The sequence below is a fragment of the Oryza glaberrima genome, chromosome 4 (genome assembly GCF_000147395.1).
Source record: "Oryza glaberrima chromosome 4, OglaRS2, whole genome shotgun sequence".
Classification (NCBI taxonomy): Eukaryota; Viridiplantae; Streptophyta; class Magnoliopsida; order Poales; family Poaceae; genus Oryza; species Oryza glaberrima.
This window is the reverse complement of record NC_068329.1, coordinates 693,807-706,989: the sequence shown is the minus strand read 5'-3', so window position 1 is coordinate 706,989 and position 13,183 is coordinate 693,807. Positions and strand designations below refer to the sequence as shown.

Here is a 13,183-nt window from a genome sequence, read left to right as displayed (position 1 = left end):
TCTGTAAGCTTTGACAAGCAGATTATTCTCATTGCTGGCTGAGGATCGATGGCAGAAAACTTGCTCAATGCTGAGCTGGCCATCTATTATTACTCCCTTTTCTATAGAAATGTAGTGATGCTTAAGGTATTGTTACAACTTACAATCTTTCAACCTGCCTGAGATTATTATTTTATAAAAATGTTATCACTAAACAATAAATATTGGCTCCCATCGGATGGCCTAATCAGCTAAAGAAAAAGCCAAATTTTAAATTTTCAAACTTAATTTTAAGATTGATTTTAAGATATTTTCAACGTAGTTTCTTTTTCAGCATTGGCTTTCAAGTTACCAAGAACACATATATAAAAGTTTTACCTACAAATTCATTTTTATCCCTAATAAGCCGTTTTGGCTTATTAGGGAAAAAAGCCAAACGATGGGGCCGATTATTTGATATAGAATATATAGTGTGGTCATGATGAGTCCAATGATATCATATACAAGTAATGGTGATAAATAGTTCTTGAAATTTTGCAAGGATGAGATATGTATATACGAAATGATATTGAAACTCAAATTTTTAAAAAAATATTTGACCGACTTTTTAATCCAAAACGGCATGAATTCGTAGCTGAGTGTGGTAACAGAAAATAGCATATAATCAATAAATCATGGGTAAGTCGAGATCGAATTTGTTGGGAATATTACCAAAGATCCCATTTCAAATGCTACTCGGCTGGAACAATCTTTTCCTCTATAATGTACAACATGTGAGCTAAAATCGTTCATTATTGTACAATGATCTACACACTACAACGAAATATTTGAAAGAATGATGGTATTTGCCTTTCACTCTGCAGCTACGAAATCCAACAGTGTTAGTGATGCTATAGCATGGAACCTCTAGATGAGTTAAATTTTAAATAGGCTTCGGCCAACATGTTACCAAGCTGGAGTTGAGCTTCTGTAGAGAGGTGTAATTGATCATCTCTCAGTGGTAAGCCCATAGCATCGACAAGAAGGACGTTAGGAATATTGATATTTTTCTGAGCTTCCCTGACAATGTCAGTGTAATTTCCTTCTCCTGATGCAAGACCAACCTGAAAGCATGAAACCATTATATAAATTTCTTATTTGCCGTACAAGATAGACATATGAAAAGATCAAACCATATCTTTTTTAAACTATTCTTTCTCTAAAAAAATTTGTGCTCGAGAGTACAGATGTGTAAAACTGCAAATCGGAGATAGCTGGGTTTTTGTCAAGACTAAATGCAGCAGGTCCAGAATTTGCATCAATGACTTCCCTACAACTTTACTGGTATAAAAATCACTTCCTACGATTGCATGAACCACTATTATTCATAGCTCTAGTCCTAGAAAGGCAACAGCAAAGCAACTCAAATGGAATTATGTAATGATTCTCTATTTTCGGTTATCATATTCGCCAAGTTCTCCAATATTGAATCATAGTAATATACCAAACAATGATCCAGACTCTACCAACACACAAGATTCACAAACTACATAAGTAGACCATGTAATAACAATAGTACTGTTAAGATATCTCTGCAAAAGAAATACTGTGAAGATGTGAGGCAATTGGATTAGGGAGATAATAAGATGAATGACCAATGTTAGAAGATTGATTGTCAACAAGATGTTCCATATCATATAGCAGGTAGAAGAGCAGCTATGAATGACCAATGTTAGAGGATTGATTGTTTTTTCTTTTTCTTTTTGCGAACGCGCAAAAGGATTGCACGTCAATATATTAGCAGGAAAAGAGTTTTTGGTACACAAAGCAATCAGCCAAACTGGCTTATGCCTAAAAGGGGGAAGGGGGGGGGGGGGGGGGGGGGGGGAGGGGGGAGGGGACTTGATTTCATGGAAGACTTATCAGAATCTTGGGTCATAAATCTCTTAACATCTACTCCTATACTTTCCTGTGGATTAGTTTCCTCTATATAGAGCGGCAAGATGCAATTTACTACTTGTGCCAAGTGGAGTTTGTTTCAGGCGTGAACGTCAATCAAGACGTAACCCTTAATATTTGAGAGTGATTTGATATGAAAGTAAGAAAGCGATTCAATGTAAGAATCACGAGAGGACCGACTTGCAAGCTGAACATTTCTCCTAATTCCCCAAAATACTCCATCGAGTAGTGCCGTAGTGAGGTTAGCCATAATAATAATAACAAGGAGTTAGCTTGAAGCTCAATTAGACCAAAATTCAAGCAAGCGCCAATGAACCAACCAATCACAATTCACAAGGTGGTGGTGGCTGATTGAGAGGAAAAAAAATAAAAAAACAAGAAGAAGAGAGAACCTGGATGACGAGCAGATTGGGCAAGTGGAGATCGGCCCTGAGATCGGCGACGAGGCGCTCCATCTTGGCGCCGTAGGAGCGCGCGTCGTCGAGCTCGATGGTGTCGCTCTCCCCCTGGAACCACAGCACGGCGCCGATATCGCCGCCGCCGTCGGCCACGGCGGCGCGCGCCCTGGCGACGGCGGCCTCGTACAGCGGCTGGCCCCTCGCCCACATCCAGATCCTGGTCCCGCCCACCGCGCAGGGGACGAGGCCGAGCACCTCGTCGCTGTGGAGGAGGAGGAGGAGGCGGTGCGCGAAGGGCATGGCGGGGCCGAGGCCGCAGGTCTTGTGGGTGTCGATGTCGGCGTGGAGGGGCGGCGCGGCGGGGACCCAGCGGCGGGAGGCGGCGAGGCGGAGGAGGCGCGGGTGGGGGAGGTAGGGAGGCGGGAGCGGGCGGGCGAGGGCGCCGCGGCCGGCCATGTTGGACTGGCCGGCGAGGAGGAAGAGGAGCTTGGGGCGGTGGGCGTAGGGGGAGGAAGGGGAGAGGAAGGCGGAGAGGAAGGCGTCCGGCGGCGGCGCGAGCAGGAGGAGGAAGGAGAGCATCGCCGCGGCGGCGACGGCGGCGAGCAGCAGCCGCAGCGGCTGCCGCGCCATGGGCTTCATCTCGTCGTGACCATTCACTGCGGCTGCGGCTGCGGCGGCGCGAGGAGAAGAGAGGCCGTTTTTTTAGTTTGATGGTGGTTGGTTGACTTGGACCTGTCACTGCCGAATGCTTTGCTTGGCTTCAAGTTCAGAGTTTCATCAGACCAGGGTTCCAAATATCAGAATTCTAGACTCTTTTTTTTTTCCAAAAATTTCAAGGAAATTTAAGTTTGCCCCGTGTTTATCTGAAATTTATATATATATAAAAAGAGAGCAGCTACACAACGAGTCTTAGGTGATTGCCTTGCTTGGCTTCAAGTTCAGACTTTCGGACCAGGGAGGGGTTCAAAATTTCAGAATTGTAGACTTTTTTTTTTTTGAAATTTCAAGGAAATTTTAGTTTGCCCCGTATTTATCTGAAATTTATAAAAAAAGAAAGTGTCGGTTTAATGTACATACTTTTATTGAGATAAAAATTAAAATCAACAGGAGAGCTGCCAATTATATTTCGATAAGCAGTTTGATGTACATGATAGTTTTCATGGGAGAGCAGGTTTCAAAATTTCTGAATTCTAGAATTGGGGGGAAATTCAAGTCCGCGCTGTATTCGTGTGAAATTTCTCAAACTTTCTTTGTTTTTTGTTGTACGTAATTTGCTTGTACTTGTAGGACAATAAATGCATTTGAGTTTAGTGAGCAAGAAAAGCAAATGAAATTGGTTGGTTTGGATACTTTGGGGTGCCAAGGTCACGTCACCATCATTCCAACGTGATAAACATGTTGCGATGCACATGTGGTGCAACATCAATCGTTGTTAGATGCGACTACCCACGATTTTAATTGCATTCCTGCCTTCTTCGCCACATTATTAACTAGCTAATCGTGGTTCTGGAGCAGTACTCACTTTTACCTAATCTAACCAGAACCACTGTGAAAAAAAGACAGCAATTGATTCATACCCCCAGTGATCCACCATCCATCAGTTCTTTGACAACACAAATACTACCTAACTTGTTTTTAGCCACGAGGATTCAGATTAATGTGGAGTAAAAAAGAAAACAGAGTGTCCAAGGTGTCCCTCATTTAACATGGTAGTAATGTAGTATAAGTAGATATGCAGGTAAAAGTGTGAAACTCGTCGATTTATGGACCGAAGGTAGATAGGATGACAGATAAATTTATTTTGGGATAGATGGTAGAGGCTATATGATAAAGTTATTTTGGGACCAAGGAATTACCATTTATACAGTTTGGCATCCTACTGCATCAAGTTGCCGTGAGAATTCTGAAAGCATAAAATTGGCATTGCAGATGAGAAGCACAGGGTGACAGGAGCACCAAAGCCTAGATCTTGAAACCATTATAACTAGGTGAAACCCCGCACATTGCTGCGGGAATTTAGTATGATAACAATAAAAAAAATAACGTGTAAGATAACTAGATAATATCAGATCAAGTAAATTAATTTGGTTTAGGATAATTTAAATTTAAATAGTATATAGAATAGCGATTCAAACATAAAAAGTAAGCTGGTATGACTTTATGGAAGAAGAAAAGTAGGGAGATAGTTTGGACCGTAGATTAATCATCTAAAGGCTAAAAATAATTGATGTGATATGACTTAATTTGAGGAAAAAAAATGAGAGATAATTTGAACCATAGATTAATCATTTAAGCACTAAGTGAGGATGAACTATATAAGTATATAGGATGTCATAAAACATAATAAATATATACATTATGTGAATTATGTTGGATGCTAAACTAACATGTTTGTATTTGAAAAACTCTTAAATTATAAAAACTATAAAGATATAGCATGTTTGCATGATGTTTAAATGTGATGATTGTTAGTGGATGATGATATGGCATCTTGTTAATTAGTGGATGATGATGTGTCATCTTGTTAGTGGATGATGATGTGGCATCTTTGCATGTCAAGCTTAAGGAGTTAGTGGGGGATAACTTTATAGTAAGATAGGATACATACTGCATTCCAGGTGACAGCAGTTCTAAACTACCAGGGGTAACTAAAAGCTAGGTGAGGCAATAATATTACGCTTCAAAATATTAAGCCTGTAACATACTAACATGGGATATTGCACATGGTCATGGTGGATTACTGGATTAGCACAACAACTACAAAAGCCAGCCCTACAGTCTATATCTATACTTCTTGGAAGGTGGACATTAGGTCATCAGCATGTGCGAAGTAGGCCTCAAGATCGCCTCAGATGCTGATTCACACCATACCCTACTGGCAATCTGCTCCCAGGCATCCCAGGTTGGTGGTTTGGTCTGGGTGGCAATGCCGCCATCCGAGATGCGATTATCGCGCTCCTCTCCATCAGAAGCTTCTTCCGGGTTCTCTCGGTGTGTTCTCTTGCTCGCAGGGCCAAATTATCTACTTCAGTGAAAACTGACATTTTCGCTTGCATCTTGTGGAGCTGCAGGAAATATGATCTTGATTAGATGAGGGAAAAAACAGAGGTGATGCATATTTTTATGGTCATATATACATGCATATCACAGGAGGTATATGCTACTTGTATGTATGGAAACGGTACTGTAGTCATTGGTTATAAAATACCTGCTTATCAATCACAAGTGCAGCTAGTCGCTGGATTTGATATTCCTCATGCTTCGCAAGGAGTTTTGCCTTCACAGCAGCTGCTGAAATAGCACTGGCTGCTGCCCGCTGTAGCCTTTGTATGGAGACATCATCGGCAACTATTTTCTTAATACTGTTATGATCTGTAAAGTGACAAATATGGGAAGTTATCTCCATGGCACATGAAAAAGAAAATCAAAGGAAACTACACATCCAGACAAGGCAGAGCAGAAGGCTCAGCAGTATTTCTTACATGTCAAACTTTTTAATAAGAGATAATCCAAGAAATGCCATAATAATTGAGAAATTCCTATCCTGGTTGAGTCCAGGAAATCTGGTGATATTTGAACAAAAAAAAATTTAACAGTAACCAGTCCGTAACCCATGCAGCTTGGATTTTTTTTAACAATTTTAAAATCCAGAATTTTTAAATATGAAGCTGTATCCATCTTGGACTCTCAATTTAGTATCTTGTTAATTTAAATACAGATTTCGAAATCAATAATTGGTATGTTGTATGTAATCTAAGGACTTATAATTCGGTCCACCTAGACGGATCGACAGACTTAATTCACTGTTTATCTGATTAATACGAGAATATCCTCGGAATGCCAATTAGTATATGTCTATATAGATAGGTTTGTAACCATGCCTGTCAGCCAAGGCTGATCCTTGATGGGTCTTACAAAACATTGAAGACAGAAGCTAAACAAGTTACCTTGTATGTGGCCCTTTTTCAAACTTGTTTGGATGGACTCATGTTGCTGTACAGTAGATAAGTCAGTGACTTCATGTTCAATCTTGTTCGACTCTACCTTTCCTTGTAATGGTGGATCCTCATAAATTGGTTCATCCCCTTCTATGCGTTCCGTATGACTTGTGTCCTTTGTGTTTCCTGCACTAGCCTCTTGGGAAGATATGAAACAAGGTTCATTTGTATTATTCAGACTGACAGGAAGCGAAGTGGAACTGTGTCCTCTTATATTATCAGATGCCCTCTTTGCCACCTGAGAAATTGGATTGTCACAATCGTTAGCACTACTGGGTTTGGGCTCCATTTGGGGAGATTCATCCTTAGATTCCTTTGCATTAGATAATTTCCTGGTGTTTTTTGATGATGGGGATGTAGTATTTGGCTCTTCCACAGATAAAGCAGACTCTTCTTTTAAATTGTCATCCTTGTCAGTAACACTTGGATTTGAAGTAGCATCCTTGTCTTTTTGTTGCCCACCATCTGTGTTTGCAAAGCTACAAGTTCCAATTTCCCAATCAGTGAGATTTGCAATAGCAACTCTATTCTAAGCAAGACTCATGGTATGATCAACATTACCTTATACTGACCGGTGGATCTTTGAGGTCATTTGGTGGATCCTGAAGAATAAAACAATGCATTGTTGCCAGTTGAAGAGCAGGAGACATATCAGATATAGCTTTCAGTGAACTACAGCACAACGTAGTAACATCGTCATGATCCACAAGGCCAGATAGAAATGCCGCCTGCACTTATTTTTTAAAAAAACATCAAAGGGCGTTCCTGCTTTAAACTTCATAAGAGAAAATTGATAAAAGCCAGAAGAATGTATTTACCAGTGCCATGACAGGATTTCCTGCTTCAGTAAATGAACCCAATTCCTCTATCTTTGGAATGTGACCAACAGCCTCAAAAGCATATTTCAGGGCGTCATTAACAATGTTTGATGTGTTCTCCCCAGAAGTTTCCTTCTTTGTAGGTTCGGTATCTGAAGATCTATTTGATACACCAGTGTTGCTACATACATCCACATTGATATCACCTGAACTCTTGGTATCATTATTTGCAGCATTGTCGTCTAGGTTTACTTCTGTTTCTGTCAAGTTCAGTTTTGGTTTTGCAACAGTTTTTCTATCATTAGTTTTTATTTCTTCTGCTTTGTCTTCTACTTCCTTTTTCTCAGTTACATGAGAAGTACCTAGTTCTGCTGAGACCTGCTCTGCAGTTTCCTGAGATGTTTCATTAACATCTCCGTCATGCAGAAATAAGTCCATAATTGGCATTTGAAGGAAGTGTAGCATGCACTGTGCTTTGGTTTTTGTAGCAACATGCTCGGCAATGTCACCCCATTTTGCTTGGAAAATTTCTAAAGCTTCCAAAAGAAGCAAGGTCTCCTGGTCAGTCCAGCTAGTACCACCAAAGCCTGGAATTTCTGCAGATTCCATAATGATGAAATCAGTTTGTGACATGCCTGCATCCAAATTTCCTTTGTCATAGCAGTCACAACACAAGTCAAAGTCTGCCTGGAAAGGTTTAAGAGAAAACAATCAGCATTCAGCTAAATAAATCATCAGACCTCAGAACTATGCTTCAGTACTTATGTTAGGCCAAAAAAAGAAGAAAAAAGAACCATTGAAGTACCATCGGCCCTACAATGGTAGGGTGCTGCTTCTATATGGGCCCTAATGGCTGCGCATGACAATAGCAGAGACAGGGAATGAGAATTGAGGGAATTAGCCAGGAAATATTTTTGTATGGGATTAATGCAAGCACCACTGCCCAGCAAGAATTGCGTAAATATGGTACTTGATTAAATTGTACAAGTATCTATTCGCAACAAATATGTAAATTTGCAATTAAACCCATCCCATCAAGCCCCTCTAGTCCTTGATACCACTTTCTATGGTTCAACCACCTATCTACCAGGCTTGAGATAGCAACCCAGATAGTGGAAATGCAAGGGCAAGAAGGGAAGCATAGCTGCCACCTAGCAGTCCCTTCCCTTCTACCATCAGCTCCATATTGACCTTACCATGAAGCTACCTAAGCAAGAAACCGGGTGGGATCAGGCCAAGGGATGTGAATCAAATGGTTTTGCAGTTGATTGTTGTGTTCTAGAGTCAGGTAATAGACTAATAGTAGAGTGTTGTAAATGGATTTATTCTTCTTTTTTTGTACAATGCTCCAATTTACTGTCTATGCACAAAGGATAAGGTGTAACAAGATGCTCTGTAATCCATTATTCATGTTAGTAAAAAAAAAAACAGCTAAAAAGATGATAAGAAGTTACACAGGTTCACAGAAGTTATTCAAGTGCAGCTCTATAGACCTATTCTACAAAAGATACTTAAGTCTGCTAAATCAACCAGTTGGATTGCTACATAAGAGCATAACAGAAAGACGCATAAGCAGGCACACACAACATTTATCAGGGATTCAGGGGTTTATGAGTACCTATCTTCTTGAAAATAATACTCAATATTAAAAAAGAACGCTTTGAACAACCCACATCTCAGTTACTTGACTATGGAATTATGAAACAATCATGGTCAAAAACTCAAAATGATAGAGAATAATTACTTATGAAGCGAGGTAATTCTTTTTGTTCAAGTGATGAGATATAATGAACAAACCTGAGTTCTGCAATGGTAGCGCTTCCTCGAGCAATCAACTGAGCAAGAGTTGCAGTGGTACTCAACAGAAGACTCAGCTTGGGTAATCGAATCTTCAGCTAGAGTAGGCTCAGAAAGCAAGCTCTGGGTGTGAATCGGAGCTGTCAGCTCTGCTTGGTTAGGAGCAGGAATGAGATATGACTGCACTGTTTCAAACTGAAATAATTTTTCCACTACAGAAATTTTCTCCTCTGTATCAGCATTTGTTATGCTCTCAAACAGCTCACTCATCCCCTGTACAGCTGGTGGAAAAGGGTGGAAATTGATCAAACCCCAGTGTGACAAGAACTCCAAGACTTTCAACTGAGCATCCATCTCCCCATCTGACAACTCAGTCAAATCCTTCAACTCCAAATGCATTTGAGGATTAGAATGAAACTTCTTCATAATAAAATTTCTAATTCCCAAATATATCTCAGGTGTCCTCCGTAAAGATTTCCCATCAAAAAATGAAGGCAATGCTTGCTTTTCAATTTGGTGGATTTCCTTCCATGAAAACCATCCTATAGGGAGTGAAACAAAAACAAAAAAGACAATTCATACAGTTTGAGAGTGTTAAATTGAAGGATAACACAAACACATAAACAAACAGAAGTATAGATAGCACATAATGAAGAATAATCAACTTACAAAATGATTAGTCACAATTCAGAATAACTAACAAGCACAGTTAATAAAAGGAAAAGTCAATTGCAAATTTGTAATGCTTTACAGCTGAATTGTTCTCCTTTGTAGGTCAGACATACCCATTATGATGAAATAAATATGGCACTGTTAAATGAAAGCTATTGTGTTATACAACTGGTATTGGTGCTAGATCTGTTATAGTGACTGATCTGTACAAGACGCAGTCGCAGGAAAGACATACATGATTTTTCCATTATCACAAAAAACAGAAACCCCCTCTTTAGGGAACGATCAACATTATTTTGAAGGGTTGCAGCATTTTATTTTTAATGTTATATCGATAGCTAAATCAATGTAGGGTATGTGTGGCTGCAGTTGTAGTTTTGTCAAGTTACCACTGATCAACTTTATCAGGAAAAAAAACTATCTTTAAATAATGTTATTGACCTGTCCCTTTGAATCTGTTGTTATGCCAAAAAAGCAAAACAAAAGTTGTTTACAAGAATGACAGAGGCACACGATATTCAATTTTATAAAGATAAGTATGGGCCATAGTTTATAAAAATTGGATTACATGAGTCCTGGTTTGCCTGTCCTGCTGTCCAGCATGTATAGTGCAATGAATTTGTATAGGTTGTATATTCACCATGTTACAGAACAATATCACTTGTGGGATGATCGGTGGGGACAGCCTCTGTAATCTAACATCCCTACTCCCTCCTTAAACTCCTTTCCATGAAACTGTGCCTAAAGTTCACCATGGTTCATCCAATGAGTGGGTTGGGCCTTCTTTGCCCCATGTATATATGCTAGAGACAGCGGTCTTTCTACCTTCCAGTCATTTATTCTGGCAGATCGTCGAAGCCACTAGTCCTGGTTTTCTCCGATTCAACCAGTGAAGTGGCCTGCCATTTTACACTATATGTTATGAATGTATGGTACTCGATTCGTGTTTTGTGAATTTTTCTTAACTAATGAGTTCGTGGTCAAAACAACTCACAGTTGGTGAAAGAAGCAAATATTTTTCATGTGAAGAACCAAGATAAATCTTTTCATGTGAAGATATTCTGCATCTAGTGTCCAGTCCCATGTTCCCAAGTGTTGAGCCACATTTATGCACAAACAGTAATCCCACTGGTAAAGCTAGATTGCAATCGAGTAGAGCAGAAAATGTAATAGTTTGAGCAATCGAAGGGACGCCGCCACCTAATCAGGATACAATCGTACACTTGTAACTTGTTCCTCACCGCGTTGATACAAGTAGAATCGATTTAACTTGGCATTACATGTCTGGATAAAACTCACAACCAGACAGACAGTATAACAATTACACCCATGAAGTCATTGTTTAACAAACACGAAGGCTTTGTAAGAACAAAATAGCCCTAAATTCATTTTAGTTCATTCCGGAGTCGGGGGCTTACCTGCGAAGGAGGGGACGACGTGGACACCGGCTCCGCGCGAAAGGACGGCCTGGACTTCCTCGCTCACCGGCGGCAGCTTTGCCGCCTTTACCCGGGCGTGCGGAGGCGGGTCGCGCTCCCCGGCGTCGAGCTGGGGCGGCGCATCCTCCGGCGCAGGGTTGAGCGGCGAGTGCGGGGTCGGGGGAGGGGGGTCGTCCCTGGCCTGCTGGCGCTTGGGTGGCGGGGACGGCGAGGGGGGCTTGGCTGCCTTGCGCTTGGTCTTGGGCTTGGGCTTGCCGCGGCGGCGGTAGGTGGCGGTGGCGGTGGTGGCGGCGGGCGGCGGCGAGGGTTTGGGCTCCATTTTTGGCGTCGTCGGCGGCGCCTTCTCTTCCCGCATTTATTTATGTCAGTCAGCTCAGCGGTGAACTGAACTCTGGTCGAGTGTTGACCAGGGTCAGCGTATCCGTCTCACTTACAGGTGGGACCTACTAGTATGTACTTACCAGTACTATTATTATTTCGGTTTCTTTTGTCCTGTTGGCACAGTTTTGATCCATTTGTGGAGCTATAGGTATTAGAGGATCTCTTCTCAAAAATTTGATTTTGGGTTTCTTAAAGTGAAAATAGGAAACACAAAACTGATCTCTCCAGAATGAAACCTAAATTTTATTTTAAAAAAAGTTAAAAGTGAGTCATTCTATTAAACTATCAACAAAAATCTATGATTTCCTCCATCCCCACAGAATAGATCGCGCGCTCTTCTGGCGTGGCACTCCTCCCTTATGTGGGAGAGACGCGATTGGGAGTCGAAGACGAGCGCTTGCTCTCCCTCAAATCAACGGAGCGAGAAATGCGGGAGTCGAAGACGAGCACTTGCTCTCCCTCAACTCCAAAACGTGTTGAGAACTATAGGGGATATGTTGGATCCGATTTTTCACCTAAATACCCTCAAAATTAGTTTTGGGAAGAATACAGAAGGAGTGTTCATGATGCTCTTACTCCCTCCGTTTTATATTATAAGTCATTTGATTTTTTTTCTAGTCAAACATTTTAAGTTTAACCAAGTTTATAGAAAAATATAATCATATTTTTTACACAAAATAAACATATTATCAAAATATATTAATTGTTATATTTAATGAAACTAATTTGATATTTTAGATGTTGCTATTTTTTTTCTTTAAACTTCGTCAAAGTAAATATAGTTTGAAAAAAAAATCGAACGACTTATAATAAAACAGAGGGAGTACTAGCTTAGCTTCATAAATACTAGGTGAAACCCCACGCATTGTTGCGGGAATTTAGTATGATAACAATAAAAAAAATAACGTGTTAGATAGCTAGCTAACATCAGATTAAGTAAATTGATGTGGTTTATGATAATTTAAATTTAAATAGTATGTAGAATGGTGATTCAAACGTAAAAAGTAAGGTGCTATGACTTTATAGAAGAAGAAAAGTAGGGAGATAGTTTGGACCGTAGATTAATCATCTAAAGGCTAAAAACAATTGATGTTATATGACTTAATTAGAGAAAAAAAGGAAAAAGATAATTTGGACCATAGATTAATCATTTAAGCACTAACTAAGTGAGGATGAACTATATAAGTATATAGAATATCATAAAACATAATAAACATACACATTGAAACGTTATGTGAATTATGTTGGATGATAATTTAACATGTTTGTATTTGAAAGCTGTTAAATTAAAAAAAAACTATAAAGATATAGCATGTTTGCATGATTGTTAAATGTGATGATTTGTTAGTGGATGATGATATGGCATCTTGTTATTTAGTGGATGATGATGTGGCATCTCGTTAGTGGATGATGATGTGGCATTTTTGCATGTCAAGCTTAAGGAGTTAGTGGGGGATAACTTTATAGTAAGATAGGATATGAATATAGATCTTCAATTTCGTTGATAACATTTGAGTGAATCATTTTGTTTCTATTTTAGATGAAATACAAAGTTTTAAATCACTATAATTTAACATGCAAACTTCAAAATTCAAATCCAACATAGAGCTTTAAGACGTTTAGATGTAACAAAAAACACGTATGCAGAGTGTCTATCTGTGTGGTATGAGATACACTCTGAATTCTTTTCTTGGGTTTTACTACTAGTCCAATGTGTGCGTGAAACATATCATTTTTTGGTTGTTTGATTTGCATTATCAAGG

At 39.8% G+C, this 13,183-nt stretch overlaps 2 protein-coding genes across 2 annotated transcripts; both read right to left on the bottom strand.

The window, feature by feature from the left end:
- Positions 1 to 618: 618 nt before the first annotated feature.
- Positions 619 to 3,207, bottom strand: LOC127769917 (probable carbohydrate esterase At4g34215). Its single transcript, XM_052295577.1, has 2 exons — positions 2,310 to 3,207; positions 619 to 1,082 (listed from the first exon to the last, which is right to left on the bottom strand). Exons 1-2 carry the CDS (start codon positions 2,952 to 2,954, stop codon positions 870 to 872), a joined length of 858 nt encoding a protein of 285 aa, XP_052151537.1. The 5' UTR covers positions 2,955 to 3,207; the 3' UTR covers positions 619 to 869.
- A 1,663-nt stretch (positions 3,208 to 4,870) lies between these two features.
- Positions 4,871 to 11,390, bottom strand: LOC127771645 (SWI/SNF complex subunit SWI3D-like). Its single transcript, XM_052297571.1, has 7 exons — positions 11,019 to 11,390; positions 8,929 to 9,470; positions 7,132 to 7,818; positions 6,875 to 7,041; positions 6,263 to 6,792; positions 5,524 to 5,687; positions 4,871 to 5,380 (listed from the first exon to the last, which is right to left on the bottom strand). The coding sequence occupies exons 1-7, from the start codon at positions 11,356 to 11,358 to the stop codon at positions 5,153 to 5,155; spliced, it is 2,658 nt and encodes an 885-aa protein (XP_052153531.1). The 5' UTR covers positions 11,359 to 11,390; the 3' UTR covers positions 4,871 to 5,152.
- Positions 11,391 to 13,183: the final 1,793 nt, after the last annotated feature.